We start from the raw sequence: 14,750 nt of genomic DNA, 5'->3' as shown, positions 1-14,750 counted from the left end.
CAGATTAGGGTTTGCTGGCTGAAAAACTAATCAATAGAGAATTCATAATTACATATTGCTAAAGTCTGCAACATGTAGCATGTCTAAGACATGATAAGTGAGTCAGGCAGATAACTACCACTGCTGCAAGTGACAATCAGTCAGTAATAGAATCCTGTGGGACAAAAAAATGGAGGTTTTGTCGATTTATCAAAATTATTATCAGTATCTAATAATCAATTCTAAATTCCTATAATTATCATCCCATGCATAATCACAATAATCTGAGCCAAATCATGAAACATACTGATGACTGAGTCTCACAATAGAAAATACTAACATATGAATCAATTTGGGTCGAATGAAATTTTGAAAATATCTGCTTTGTTCATATTTTCAAAAGTGTATGGTGTCAGAGGAGAAGGTTTGTTTTTAAACCTGTCATGATTCAGTTGATTATATCCTGACTATTTGATAGTGGTACTGAGAGATGATGAAAAATGTATGTGAGGAAATGGATGTATAATAAAGTTGTGAGGAAATTAGGGACATGCAGACAAGTGTCACCTTTACCATGTTTACATGGATTTTGTAACACTACTAAACATGGTGTTATGTTTCAGTGTTCATACTATTGCATTAGAAAATGTTTTGAAATGATTGTCAAGATGGTTGTTGGTATAATCTATTTCCAAAACTGAAACTGTTTTGCTACTGTCCAAGGTTTATGTAACTGTGTGAATGCCTATTAAGTGTTACACAAGACAGAAAAGCTATGCATATCCTTCTCCTTTTCCAGAGTCTCCTTTCACGACACAACCTTTACTAGGGTTATCCTTAACACCCTTTCTTTAGCAATTTGCACTAAGGTTACCTTAGTGACTTATGATCACCTTAGTGCTTTGTGAAAGGAGATGTTGGTCAGCCAAATTCTTATATCCAAAAAGAAACATGGATTCCAAAAATCACTGAAAGCATTAGGTTTAACATCGTTCTACCAATTCTCCAACAATATCACACAGGATACCTGGGGCTCATTTCATGAAGCAACCTTAATAAGGTTAACCTTAACTCCTGTTCTTTAACACTGCACTAAGTTTACCTCAGTGACTTTCAATCACCTAAGAGCTCTGTGAAAGGGGGCCCAAGTATGGACTTAAAATTATGTCCATGTGGTGAATCAAATCCACGCCATTCACCCTACACTAAAGTTTAGTCCTTGAATATATATCATTTTGATAATAACAAACAAACCCATTTAAATCGAAAAGGAGTCCCATCCTCAATTTCTCCAGGGTATACATTCCAATAAGTCTCCACTATACCCAGGACACATCTACGGCTCAGCCAGAAAATTTTATTACCTCCTTTTGCTGGCTGCGCATTCTCACCGCCACTTGCCAGTGTCAACAATGATAGAGGCTGCAGTTACAAAAGTTTGTTCGCAGTGCGACTCAGATTTTGAGGGAAATCATACTGACACATGTGTAATTTTTTTAAAAACATATCCAAGAACTCCTTCTACCTCTTTCAGAGAACATGTGCATGGTTCATGTTGCTGGGTTTAATCGGTTAGATAATTTAAAAAGTGAAAGTGATTTGTGATTGGTTTGCTCAACTTCCCAGCATATACACTTGATTGGATAAAAAGCCTGCCAAGGGAGGTTATCAATTTATCTGGTTTACCCATGGCTGCATCCACTGTATAGTGGAGATTCATCGGAACCTATACCCTGTAGATTTTGAGGATGCAGGGAGACCAGAGATTCCTGAACCTCAGGAAATCTAGACTGGCTTCATAAAGACTTCAGCATTCCTAAAGAGGGCTAAGCAGTAGGGGAAAATAATGTTTGTTTAGGAACTGTAAGACGGACTAGATTAACCCCTCGTACTATCCCATTACAAATGTTTCTACAAATTTAAATACAAACATTTCCAAGGTGGTAACATGGTAAACATGGTGTTAGCAATATTAGTGAAAACTCTCTTACGGAATGTTAGACATGCTTCCTTCTGTCTGGGTTGTTATCTGGTTATGGTGCTTTGACCTTGTAACTGTACCATGATGTACAGAATACAGGAAATAGGGCTGGTTATCAATATAGAACATACAGAAAGAAATGAATACACTTAACATGTTTAAAATCACAGGTGATGTGTAACACTTTAATGTTTTTACTACTAACAAAACAGCATTCTGAACATAATTCACAGGGCTCCAGGTAAGGGCTGTATTGGTACATGTACAGATAAAAATAAAAAGGCACTATACAGTAGGAAACAATTTAGAAAACATTGCAGATATGCACCACAGCAACTATGTACAGTCATACAGACTGTAAATGTACTCAAGTTTTTCCATTACTTCTATGTTGAAAAACATGGAATACACACTCTTAATGTTGAAATATTATCTGGAGCCCTGATAGAGAGTGGTGTTCTCCTACTGACTATATTTTCTGATTATCAATTTCTTTAGCCATTCCTATAGTCAAAGATGGCATATACACAATAGGATTTAGCATGATATATGACAATATGGCCAAGGGTAATGTCAATAAAATGAGTGACGAACATTGTCATGATTTAGCACGACACATTGTCATGATTTGGCAAAACAGTCATGCTGATATTGATAATAACATTGAGATAATGACATACCAACAGTGATTAATCGCACTACTACAAGCATAATGACACCATGTAGAGGGTGATCTATGCTGTTTACATGTATTTCATTAAAACTTGCCATATGATATCAACAAGGAAAATATTTACAATATTTATACATACTATATGATATACCAGCCCAACACTACAGAAAAACAGTGTTATGTCCAATTATGAGATATGAAGTTGAACCATTGTTTATCATGTTTATTGCCTACCCATTCACATAACGAAATACACATTACCTGTGATCAGATCTATTATCAGTCCGAGACGTAACGTGTACGCGAGACGGCCTATCGTCTCTTGTCCGCGAGACGGTGCGCTCCGCGGTACTAACTGAAGCGCTTCCCACTAATTAATTCAATCACCGTGGAACCACCTCGATTGGGTGCGAACACGATGCAGGGTAATTAAAGCGTCCCGTAAAATCCCCAAGGGTGGTGGGGTACTTGACAGTCGTGAATGAACAGGTTTTTCGATCTCGGATGCCACGCTTTCGTCATTTGCACTGAACAGATTACAACCTGCAGAATACAAGTTGTTTGTCCGACAAAATATTTACAATCATCCTAGGCTGATGCATACTTGGCCTCTGTATTTTCGATTTTTTCGGCACGTGAAAACATCGGGAAAGCAGAATACCACGCCCAAGGTCGGCTGTTTACACATGCCAATTACACAAAAATCAACTCATCGCTCATGAAAAGGTGATTTATTTCATTTGAATGTATTACTGGTGGAAATGTCAACGTAATCATCTTGCAGAAAGTTACAGAATATTTTGAAACTAATACGACCCCTACCGCATCTTGCATGAATCAAAACTTTGCCAATTTCGTCAAAAGTAATCCTGCGAAAACTATTAAATCATTTGCATATTTTTCGGAAGTGACGTACGTCCATTGTGTAACTCCACACAGCACACTGAAAAAAGGGACTCGCGGTGCCAGCCAAAGCTGACATCTCGTACTGATCAAAATTAGTGTTATACTAAAATACCTGCTTCGATATTTCATTACAGCTCATGGTGTTGACATGTGGATATCGTATCTTCCAGAGTACATATCAGTTTATGCCCGCATTAGCGTTTCTGAACCTCTTGAAAGAGAAATGATGTTTCTTTTAAGACCACCGTAAATAGATGTGCATTGTGTAAAATGACAGAAGTTGGGAAGAAAACAAACTAATTAGACGGTAACTGTTATAAGGTTTCTGGTGAGCCGCTCAAGCGGCTCACTGATCTCGTGTTTGCTTATTGCAAGTTGAGGATGGTGTTCCTCTGTACGGTCCAGCTTGCGAATGATGACTTGTTGATCATGAAAATGCATATAAGTAACTTGAACCTAATTTATGCCTTCGGAAATTGACATGATTTGATAAAGGCATTTAAAAAAAGAAATCACACTTTGTGACATAATTTCGAATTGAAAAAAGTACGAATTTAAATAAGGAAACATAACGCCCCCTGCAGGTTTTAATATCTTTCGCCCCCTCTTTCGATCAAACTCCATATGACCTGGCGGATACATTAAGCATTCGGTAAGATCATGTTAAGTCTACAAATCATCATTTTCTGAAGAATTGTGCATCATGTCGGCGATTTGCGTAACATCCCTCATCCTGGAAGACATCATTCCTCTATCCCCTTCAGTGTGCACAGTATATTCAGGTAAGAATGTGTTGTTTCACTTACCCTGTACACACACAGGCAACTTCAATTAGATCGAATACATACGTATTTGCATACATACCTTTTCTACAACAAAACTAACAACACACATTACCAGATCTACTTCAGGTAAAAACTGGGACTTTCTTGTTTACACATATTCTATGTATATGCTTGAAACAGAAAAGGTTTTCGTTCCTGGAAGACAGCATGGCCAGTGGAAGACAACCAGCCCCGTGTATAATCCTGCATGCTGCGTTGGACTGGGAACGGCCAAATGCCCGTTTCCGCCAGGAGTCAGCAGAATGAGGGAACACGCACATTCCTGAGAACATTGCATTATTTGTTATAAAAACGAAAATGTATGAAGCTTTCACTGAATGTTTTAGATGTATCACAGTATGTAGTACAGCTATGTTTATGAAACACAGGTACATATTTCAAATAGATCAGTGCGGCGAATTGTGCTTGTCTTGGTTCATCTTTTTGGCCGAATGCAACACAATTAACTTTCATTTGGATTACGCAATTTATTGTATCACACACGTGACACTGGAGTGAAGACTGGGCCGAACGCGGCCAGGCATAGTTAATGACTGTAGTTGGGTATCACTGAATATACAGGTGGAGACAGGCAACAGGTGTGATGCAGTACAGCACGTTACTTCAGGGTGTGTACATCTAATGAGTTTGCAGACAGTTTACACGGCTATCTGGTGGACACGGGGGGCGATTGTGCAATTTCCTGTTTACGGTGCCTTTGTCGTTCGAGGTATATTTTATGATAGCTTGAAAACACATAATTAAATGCTAATTATATGTATTCCGTTTCCTGTTTGTGTTTGATAATCTGTGAAAGGCCATAGAAATGTTTATTTTGTGGTGACAAATATTCAAGTCGCATGGAGGTGGGCAAAATAGCGTTTTCTTACTTCATTCCGATTGAACTGATCACGTGATAACGATCTCTCACGTGATAATGAGATGACATATTTATGAGGAAGAAAGGAATAAAATTGTTCCAGATGATTACAAACTCAAAATATTGTCCATAGCATTACTGATCGACGACTTATAAACAGATTTTTATTGCTTAATGTTATAATGTTTTTCAAAGTGTTCTGTTTTGGTATGAAGGAGTTATTCTTGTACTGATTATCTTCGAAGAGTACTTGAAAGTGCTGTGCGTCGTTGTCAACACTATCATCGGCTTTCCTATCTTTTACTTTGGTAGATTATTTAAACAGTATTCATAGATAAAAACAATACATTCAAAGCCAACACAGAAATATATATTTTATGTATATGCGTGAAATAGGAAGGGTTTTCCTTCCTGGACGACAGCATGGACAGGAGAAGACAACCAGACCCAGCTACAGTCCAGCATGTTGGTTTGGACAGCCTTTTCAGCCATCATCTGCAGAATGAAGAAATATGTGTATACCAGGGAGTTTTGCATTATTTGTCATAATTACGTAACCTTTCACTGACTGTTTTATATGTATTTAGTATAACTATGGAAATAGTTATATATTCTCGGACACAGGTGCATGTTCAAAATTCTTCAGTACGGCGAATTGTATTTGTCCCCTGACAGAATGAAACACAAATAAATTTCACACAGATTATGCAATATCACACACGACACTGTTTTCCAGCAATGATTAAGCCGGAATGAAGAGGATGCAGTCAGGCATAGTTTATGACTGCAGTTGATTAGCCCTGAATATACAGGTAGGAGACTGGATACCCATTTATTGGGTTTGGAGACAGCATATTTGCAGACAGTTGACACGGCTGTCTTGTGGACACTGCCAGCCACTGTGCAGTTTCCTGCTTACGATGCTTTTATCGTCCGTGATAAACTTAAAAACGCACAATTAAATGCTAACTATTTTGTTTGGTGTTGTTAAGCTGGTAAAAGACAGAATCATGTTTATTCAGTTGTGACAAAAATTCAGTTGATATGTAGGTGAGCAAAATCTGCTCAGGGATGGCTCGACTGATTTTATTGCTGTAGTTGACTAATAATACAGCTTTGAAACAATGTCAGTCTAAGTAAACTCAGTCTCAATGTTATTCCTTAAACTCCACCACTGAGTTTAACAAAACCTAGCAGAAGGTCGCATCAGGCAACCTTTGAGCGACCTATGACCGTCCAATCAATAGCGAGACGGTTATATAGATTTAACCAATCAGACAACGGCTACTACTTAGGGGCACAGCTCTCTCCACAAACAACAATCCGCAGAAAATACAGATATTTGACCTGCGATATATACGCTTTGGGGTTTCTGTTGACATGGTGACCATTGGCTAATATTTCTGCAAGATGAGATCCCTTGAATATTGCCAAAGCACTGTTTTCGGAGACAGTTAACTCTGTTGTCATGGTTGTAATGTGCGCCGTGTGAATCACCCAGAAGCGATCATACGCTAAACAACATTCGGAATCGTTCGGGTACGAACCTTTTCGAGATAAAAAGTTCAAAAGGTGTGTGCGAATGTCCACTTTCGCGATTTGGAAAGCTGTGTTCTGATTGGTCAGTCCCAAAGGTTACCTGACGCGACCTCCCATAAGGTTTTGTTAGACTCAGTAATGGAGCGTAAGGAAAAGTACTGAGGCTAAGTTTACTTAGACTGGAAACAATATATATGAATACATAAATCTCCGTCTAAATAACTCTTTTTTTTATCACATTCACGTCATCTGTTTAAAAGTGGAGAAATCGCATTTCTATAACATTACGTGTTGATGACAATGACATAAAACTTAAGGAAATGAGTGGTAATTCCTGCATGCAGTGTGTTCAAGAATACATTTTGCTTAAACTATTAAAGATCATGCAGTCCTCCGAAGTTACTTACCACCTGATGCGAGTGAACATATTGAGCACCGGGTCGGCTCCCGTGGCAAAAGGCGTCTCTCGTAGTCGTAACGATCTTGTGAGTAAGGTTTGAGTGTCTGACGAGCAGTGGGAGGAAAGTAGATGTGTTTCAACGCGATGCCACACCTATGTGCGTTCGTGTACTTGAACAAGTACTTGTATGGTGTAAATCTGCATTGAATATGCTTTCAGAACATGTTAAGTTAATGTTTCTATGAAACTGGCACATATGTGAAAATCGTCGTCAAAACCGACTACTTTTGCCTCTCGAACGTCTGTGAGGGCGGTGTGTGTGTGTCTGTGGCCAGTAGCAGGAAAGTAGATGTGTTTCATCGCGATTGTACACCTATGTGCATTCGTGTGCACGAACAAGTACTTATACGAGGTAAATCTGCATGGAATACGCTTTCAGAAAATATAAAGATCATGTTTGTGTGAAATGTGCACATAGGTGAAAATTGTCGTCAAAGGCTGACTACTTTTGTTCGTGCTTCTGGGAAGCGTCTCTCGTACGCGTAACAATATTGGGAGGACGCTGTGTGTGTCTGTGACGAGCGGTGGGTGGAAAGTAGATGTGTTTCATCGCGAGTGTACACCTATGTGCATTCGTGTACACGAACAAGTACTTATACGAGGTAAATCTGCATGGAATAAGCTTTCAGAAAATATAAACATCATGTTTGTGTGAAATGTGCACATAGGTGAAAATTGCCGTCAAAAACTGACTACTTTTGTTCGTGCTTCTGGGAAGCGTCTCTCGTACGCGTAACGAAATTGGGAGGACGCTGTGTGTGTCTGTGACGAGCGGTGGGTGGAAAGTAGATGTGTTTCATCGCGAGTGTACAACTATGTGCATTCGTGTACACGAACAAGTACTTATACGAGGTAAATCTGCATGGAATAAGCTTTCAGAAAATATAAACATCATGTTTGTGAGAAATGTGCACATAGGTGAAAATTGTCGTCAAAGGCTGACTACTTTTGTTCGTGCTTCTGGGAAGCGTCTCTCGTACGCGTAACGAAATTGGGAGGACGCTGTGTGTGTCTGTGACGAGCGGTGGGTGGAAAGTAGATGTGTTTCATCGCGAGTGTACACCTATGTGCATTCGTGTACACGAACAAGTACTTATACGAGGTAAATCTGCATGGAATAAGCTTTCAGAAAATATAAACATCATGTTTGTGTGAAATGTGCACATAGGTGAAAATTGCCGTCAAAGGCTGACTACTTTTGTTCGTGCTTCTGGGTAGCGTCTCTCGTACGCGTAACGAAATTGGGAGGACGCTGTGTGTGTCTGTGACGAGCGGTGGGTGGAAAGTAGATGTGTTTCATCGCGAGTGTACACCTATGTGCATTCGTGTACACGAACAAGTACTTATACGAGGTAAATCTGCATGGAATAAGCTTTCAGAAAATATAAACATCATGTTTGTGTGAAATGTGCACATAGGTGAAAATTGCCGTCAAAGGCTGACTACTTTTGTTCGTGCTTCTGGGTAGCGTCTCTCGTACGCGTAACGAAATTGTGAGGCCGTTTGTGTGTCTGTGACGAGCGGTGGGTGGAAAGTAGATGTGTTTCATCGCGAGTGTACAACTATGTGCATTCGTGTACACGAACAAGTACTTATACGAGGTAAATCTGCATGGAATAAGCTTTCAGAAAATATAAACATCATGTTTGTGAGAAATGTGCACATAGGTGAAAATTGTCGTCAAAGGCTGACTACTTTTGTTCGTGCTTCTGGGAAGCGTCTCTCGTACGCGTAACGAAATTGGGAGGACGCTGTGTGTGTCTGTGACGAGCGGTGGGTGGAAAGTAGATGTGTTTCATCGCGAGTGTACACCTATGTGCATTCGTGTACACGAACAAGTACTTATACGAGGTAAATCTGCATGGAATAAGCTTTCAGAAAATATAAAGATCATGTTTGTGTGAAATGTGCACATAGGTGAAAATTGCCGTCAAAAACTGACTACTTTTGTTCGTGCTTCTGGGAAGCGTCTCTCGTACGCGTAACTATATTGTGAGGACGCTGTGTGTGTCTGTGACGAGCGGTGGGAGGAAGGTAGGTTTGTTACAACACGATGATACACCTATGTGCGTTAATGTACACGAACAAGTACATGTACGAGGTAAATCTGCGTTGAATAAGCTTTCAGAAAATATGAAAATCATGTTTATGTGAAGTGTACACATAGGTGAAAATTGTCGTCTGAAGTCTAATATCTACTGGTATGGCAGCTACCATAAAACGTAAAACTGTTTTTGCATCGGTAGAAGTGACCCCCACTCTTAATCGTGTTTTCCAACAAAAGAGTAGTCCGTATGAAAAAATGTTATTCGTGATTTTGTTTAAATTTATTATACCCCTTTGATGTAACGCAAGAAATATCGCCATGTACATTACGCACGCTTCACACAGTCTCAGACTCAAGACGGATGTTTTGACTGGGCAATTTAGTCAGGCATCAGTTACCTCCCATTAATGACACGCTAACCCGGTCACTTCCACGCGAGACGATTCGCGCGGTTTCGAAGAAAGTAAACATGTTTCAACACAATAACAAACAGGTGTGCGTTGGTGTGCATCGAAAGCTGCATATATATTATGAATCTACGATAAATGAGCTTTCAGAAAATACTAAATGTACGTTTCTGAAAATTATGCACATAGGTGAAATTCGCAGTTGAATATCGCCAATTTTTGCTCAAATTTTGCACATTTTTGTCATTTTTTGACAATTTAATTTCCTCTTTTTATGTTTTCATTCACGTCATCCGATAACTTGACCATCTGTCAATGACTGTAGCAAATTTTGTTTAATTATTTTCACAAATAACAATTTTAGACATGTTTTTGTGTGACATGCAGAATTTCTCTCTCTGTGATCAGGGAGTCACGCGTATGAGTGACCCCCTCTCAGGTAGTCACTTGTACGCGTAACGGGAGACCGTCTCGCGTACACGTTACGTCCTCTACTGATTATATCATATGGCCTCTGACAATATTATGGCCTCTGACAATACACACTATGCTTGCAAAAGTTCAATCTGGTCACAATACACCTTTCTCTTTCAGCATTCTTATCATGTCTTAACCTGTGTTTATTGGTATTCCATGCAAACCTTATACAATGGATACTGTTTCATTACACATCAATTTCTGTGACCCTTGGTATATGCTGAAGTGAGGGCTATATACAAAATTCTAGGCGAGGTTGAGTGTGCAGACTTAAGACGTGAAATTGAACTTACAATGAACATTTGACACTCCTGTTGTGTCTTCATGAAATCTTTCAGATGTGTATGATGGCTTTTACCAGCTTCACTAAAGAATAATTCTGCGTATTTCTTTTCATCTGTCTAGTTAACTGGACAAGAGGACATTTTGTTTGTTGTTGACAATAGAGAGACACAAAAGCTTAGTCATGATTCGAAAGATTTTCAACTTCATATATCAGTTTTGGGTGTATATTATATTAACATTAAGTGTGTGCACAAGAAAACATAATCATCATTCTGTGCACAACTCACTGATTTAAATGTATATTCTTTGCTTGTGCCTTTCATGGGAAGTCTCATGGTAAGCTGAAATCAACATTTCATTTGTAAGCCAGGATGATATCCATATCATTTGTATCATACGGAACGTGGTATATTTTCAGATTAAAACTTCTTAAGTAAGACATTAGGATTATGCAATCTAAAAGTCTGAGCGTCATATATTGATATTATGAGAATGTTAACAATGTGAACGTGAATGAAGCTCATCCACACACCTGGGCACTATCTGAAATTCTCTCATGCATGCACCGATTTTCCAACAATCAGTAAATTCAAAGTACTATATTTCTGGTGTTAGAATTTATAAAGATACCATAATATATCCACCAAATTATGATTCTTTCATACCTGGTAAGGTTTTCTTTCAGGGATCATGACTTTTCCATGTATATTTTCACAATCCGCGGCTGGTTCAAAACGAAGCACTATTAGCCAATCAGGAACGCGTAAGTAAAAAGTGCGCCATCTAGATATCTAAGGGGAACAACTCTTCAGAAGAATGTTTGCTCTTTAAAGAGGGCAAAGCTTCCATAGCAGGAGTTCGAGCACACACACAGCAGTATGCCAGAGTGATTATTTCTTTTTTGTTTGTTTGTTTTTTTAAATAGCCTTAAACCAAAAGAGAACAAAATAACCCGTAAAGGAACGATCATCCCTTTTAATTGTCCATCTTGGAATGTTTTGTATTTTCTGATGTACATATGCTTGAATCTCTTACAAAAACAGCTTGTATTTGTTCGTTTTCAAATGAAATAAAACCAGGACTGACCAGCGAACAGTTATCGCCATATTTTAGCAGTATTTACAAATTTAATGAAGCACTTATGATACTTAATTACATATTCGCCTATGTGTCACTGCCGACGACCATGTTTTTATTTATCAAGGAGGAACGAATCATGGCAATATGAATATATGTTTTCTCACCACTAACTGTAACAGTTATCGCCCTTCCGAATTTCTCAAGCTATTCGTGAAATAATACATATATTTATATCATACAGCAACATCGAAGACATGTCCCGTTTCATACACCATATAGATTTCAAGGGATCTATTTGGATTCTGTTAAAATTTGTTGATAAATATTTCAATAAAATGAGCTTATTTCTCGGACCAATTGCCTGTGTAGGGTGCACATTGAATTAAATAGAAACATATTCTATTGTGTGTGCCAAATAGTTTCCAAATTTTGCTAGCCAGTCGGACTAGCTATGTCGGAAAGTTACTAGCCCACAAAATAATTCACTAGCCCGAAAGTTGAATGCAGAAACTAAGCAAAGGATTATACGAAGGTAAAATAATATGACGACACACATTTTTTTTGCCACAATCTTGCATGCTTTAAAAGTGTACTATAACCTAACAAGTCGGAGGGAGTGACATATCAACAAAATGAAAATTCTGGCCAGTGACTGAGATTTACTGGCCCGACTGGATTTTTTACTAGCAACGAGCTAGCGGACCAGTGTCTACTTCGCAAACCGACAAGCCCATAATGGTGCCGACAATATTGATAACTGTGGTCATTGCTAAAAGGGCATCGAACCTATGTCACAAATGAGTGAATGAGTTTAGTTTTATGCCACACCCAACAATATTCCAGCTATATGCCAGCGGTTTGTAAATAATAGAGTCTGGACCAGACAATCCCTTGATCAACAGCATGAGCAACTGGGAACCGATGACATGTGTCAACCAAGTCAGCGAGCCTGACCACCCGATTCCGTCAGTTGCCTTTTACGACAAGCATAGTCGCCTTTTATGGCAAGCATAGGTTGCTGAAGGCCTATTCAACCCCAGGACCTTCACGGGCCATCTCACAAATGCACTCATTGTGTTAATATTAACCGAATCACCTTTCCATGCCGACTTTGTTTCATTATCGACATGTATCCTTCTTTCAGTTTATCAAGTGGAAATATTTTGCACACTGTTCATATAATGTGAACAGAACTGAATTCATTGAACATTCATTGATCTTTAGCATCTCATATTTGTCGTAAGGGGGTACGATTTGTTTGCTTGTATCTTGCACTCAGAAATATCCCTGCTATATTGCGACTGTTCCGTTTCTCGCCTTTTACAAGCATGGGTTGCAAAAGACGAAATCCACTGGAACGGATGGTTAGAATCGCTAACATGGTGACAAAATTATGTAGAACGGTGGTCATAATGTCAATCATTGGATTGTCTGGACCAGACTCAATGATTGTTATGTGAAGTCTTAATCAACAAACATTTGAATTTGTTACTTGTTTAAAGGGTATTCTAGAAGTTGGTGAGTCAAAAGTGAAGCATACAACTTTATGGATTCCAACGTTTCGATGTAGATTCTTACATCGTTTTCAAGCTAAACGATGTAAGAATCTACATCGAAACGTCGCTCAACAAACGTCGCTCAACGTAATAAACAACAAGTTGTATTCCATAAAGCTGCATATTTCACATTTGAATTTGGAATTTGCCCAACTAAATTACCCGTGTCACTCCATATTTTATGAAATCAATGTTTCATTTAATCGATCTTGTCAAAGATGTAAATCAGGGTAAAATGTTTGACTAGCCTGTTTGTCGACGGTCCCTGTTTGTCGACGGTCCCTGTTTGTCGACGGTCCCTGTTTGTCGACGGTCCCTGTTTGTCGACTGGTCTCTATGGGTGACATGGTTGACTGTATGGCATCATTTCCAAACTTGCCGAAATAAATGAGTCCCGAGATTACCTCCCACAGACTCAAATATACCGAACAACAAAAGAAACACGACTTTGGCTTATTGTCATTTTTTTTCAAAATAGAAGACAAACATGAATGCTTACTTTTATTCAGATTTCATCTTTTTTAATTGCGTTTCTTTTGCTGTTCCGTATATTCCAAACTGTTGTCAAGTTCCTGGATAATTATAAGTTTGGAGTTAAACAACTAACCACGACAAACCTAGTCTAAGATATGTTACATATTTAATATATACGTGAATACCGTGGCACTGTGAATTTAAAAAGTTGTCTACCTTAAGTCAGGTACAGTTCACTTAATGTCACAATGTTATGAGGTAAGGTCAATTGTTTGCCTTCAATATTACTGCGCTTTTAGAAGCGTATCTGAGTGTACCGGGCCTCAGTTATCAGTGACATCAGCTATGTTCTTTTTCCTTGACCGTCTACAGGTAAATATTCAAGGCAGTCTGAAACCCATATATATATATATATATATATATATATATATATATATATATATATATATATATATATATATATATATATATATATATATATTACAGAATGCTGTGTAAGAGGCGACTGACGGGATCTGGTCAGACTTGCTGACTCAGTTAACATCGTATCCAAATTGAGTAGATCGATGCTCATGATGTTGATCACTGGCTTGCCCGTTCCAGATTCGACTGCAGCTATGTAGCTGGAATATTGCAGAGCGCTGAAAACTAAACTCACTCACTACATGACGTTGTACATAGCGATCTTAGTGCTAATGTAATGGTAACTCCAATACTTAAATATAGCATAGGTCTGAGGTTGTACAAATGCATCTTGGTCCAAAGCAATACCAGCCACAGCTCTGACAAGGACGTCCCTCTAAGATTCTGGTCAACCTGTCCTGAAATCTTTGATTCCTATCATACTGCATTCCAGACGTTTATATAAAACGGACGAGGATCAAACCTCACCCTTCTGCCCACTTCACAACTGAGGCTGTCCTTGACGCCATTTCAGCGATCTCTTTGGAGAATTATTCCGCCAATGAGTTCTAACAATTGTCTTGAATCTTTCCTTTCCTGTTATTTACCATTGTAAGTTGACAATCTGTTTGCATGTGGAGACATACAAGTCTCCCGCACTTGAATCTCCCTGACATTACCCTGGTCATTTTATCCATTGTAACGTTTTCCAAAGCTTTCTTGAAAGCATATATGATCCCTCCTTTGGAGTTGGCGTCCTATCACTTCATTTATCAATGC

General features: G+C 38.7%; 1 protein-coding gene across 2 annotated transcripts in view; it reads right to left on the bottom strand.

The window, feature by feature from the left end:
• Positions 1–11,188, bottom strand: part of LOC137256007 (rac GTPase-activating protein 1-like) — a 40,148-nt gene extending 28,960 nt beyond the window's left edge. The window contains exons 1-2 of one of the 2 annotated variants that reach the window (XM_067793659.1): positions 11,124–11,181; positions 10,746–10,799 (exon numbers count right to left, since the gene is read on the bottom strand). In XM_067793659.1, coding sequence (XP_067649760.1) covers positions 10,746–10,799; positions 11,124–11,150 — 81 coding nt within the window. In that variant the 5' untranslated portion in view covers positions 11,151–11,181. Of the gene's footprint in view, positions 1–10,745; positions 10,800–11,123 lie in introns of both variants that reach the window. The other variant, XM_067793661.1, reaches the window with a different exon arrangement.
• Between the last annotated feature and the right edge of the window lie 3,562 nt (positions 11,189–14,750).

Source organism: Haliotis asinina, chromosome 11 (genome assembly GCF_037392515.1).
Source record: "Haliotis asinina isolate JCU_RB_2024 chromosome 11, JCU_Hal_asi_v2, whole genome shotgun sequence".
NCBI classification, from domain to species: domain Eukaryota; kingdom Metazoa; phylum Mollusca; class Gastropoda; order Lepetellida; family Haliotidae; genus Haliotis; species Haliotis asinina.
This window is presented reverse-complemented; position numbering and strand designations above follow the sequence as displayed.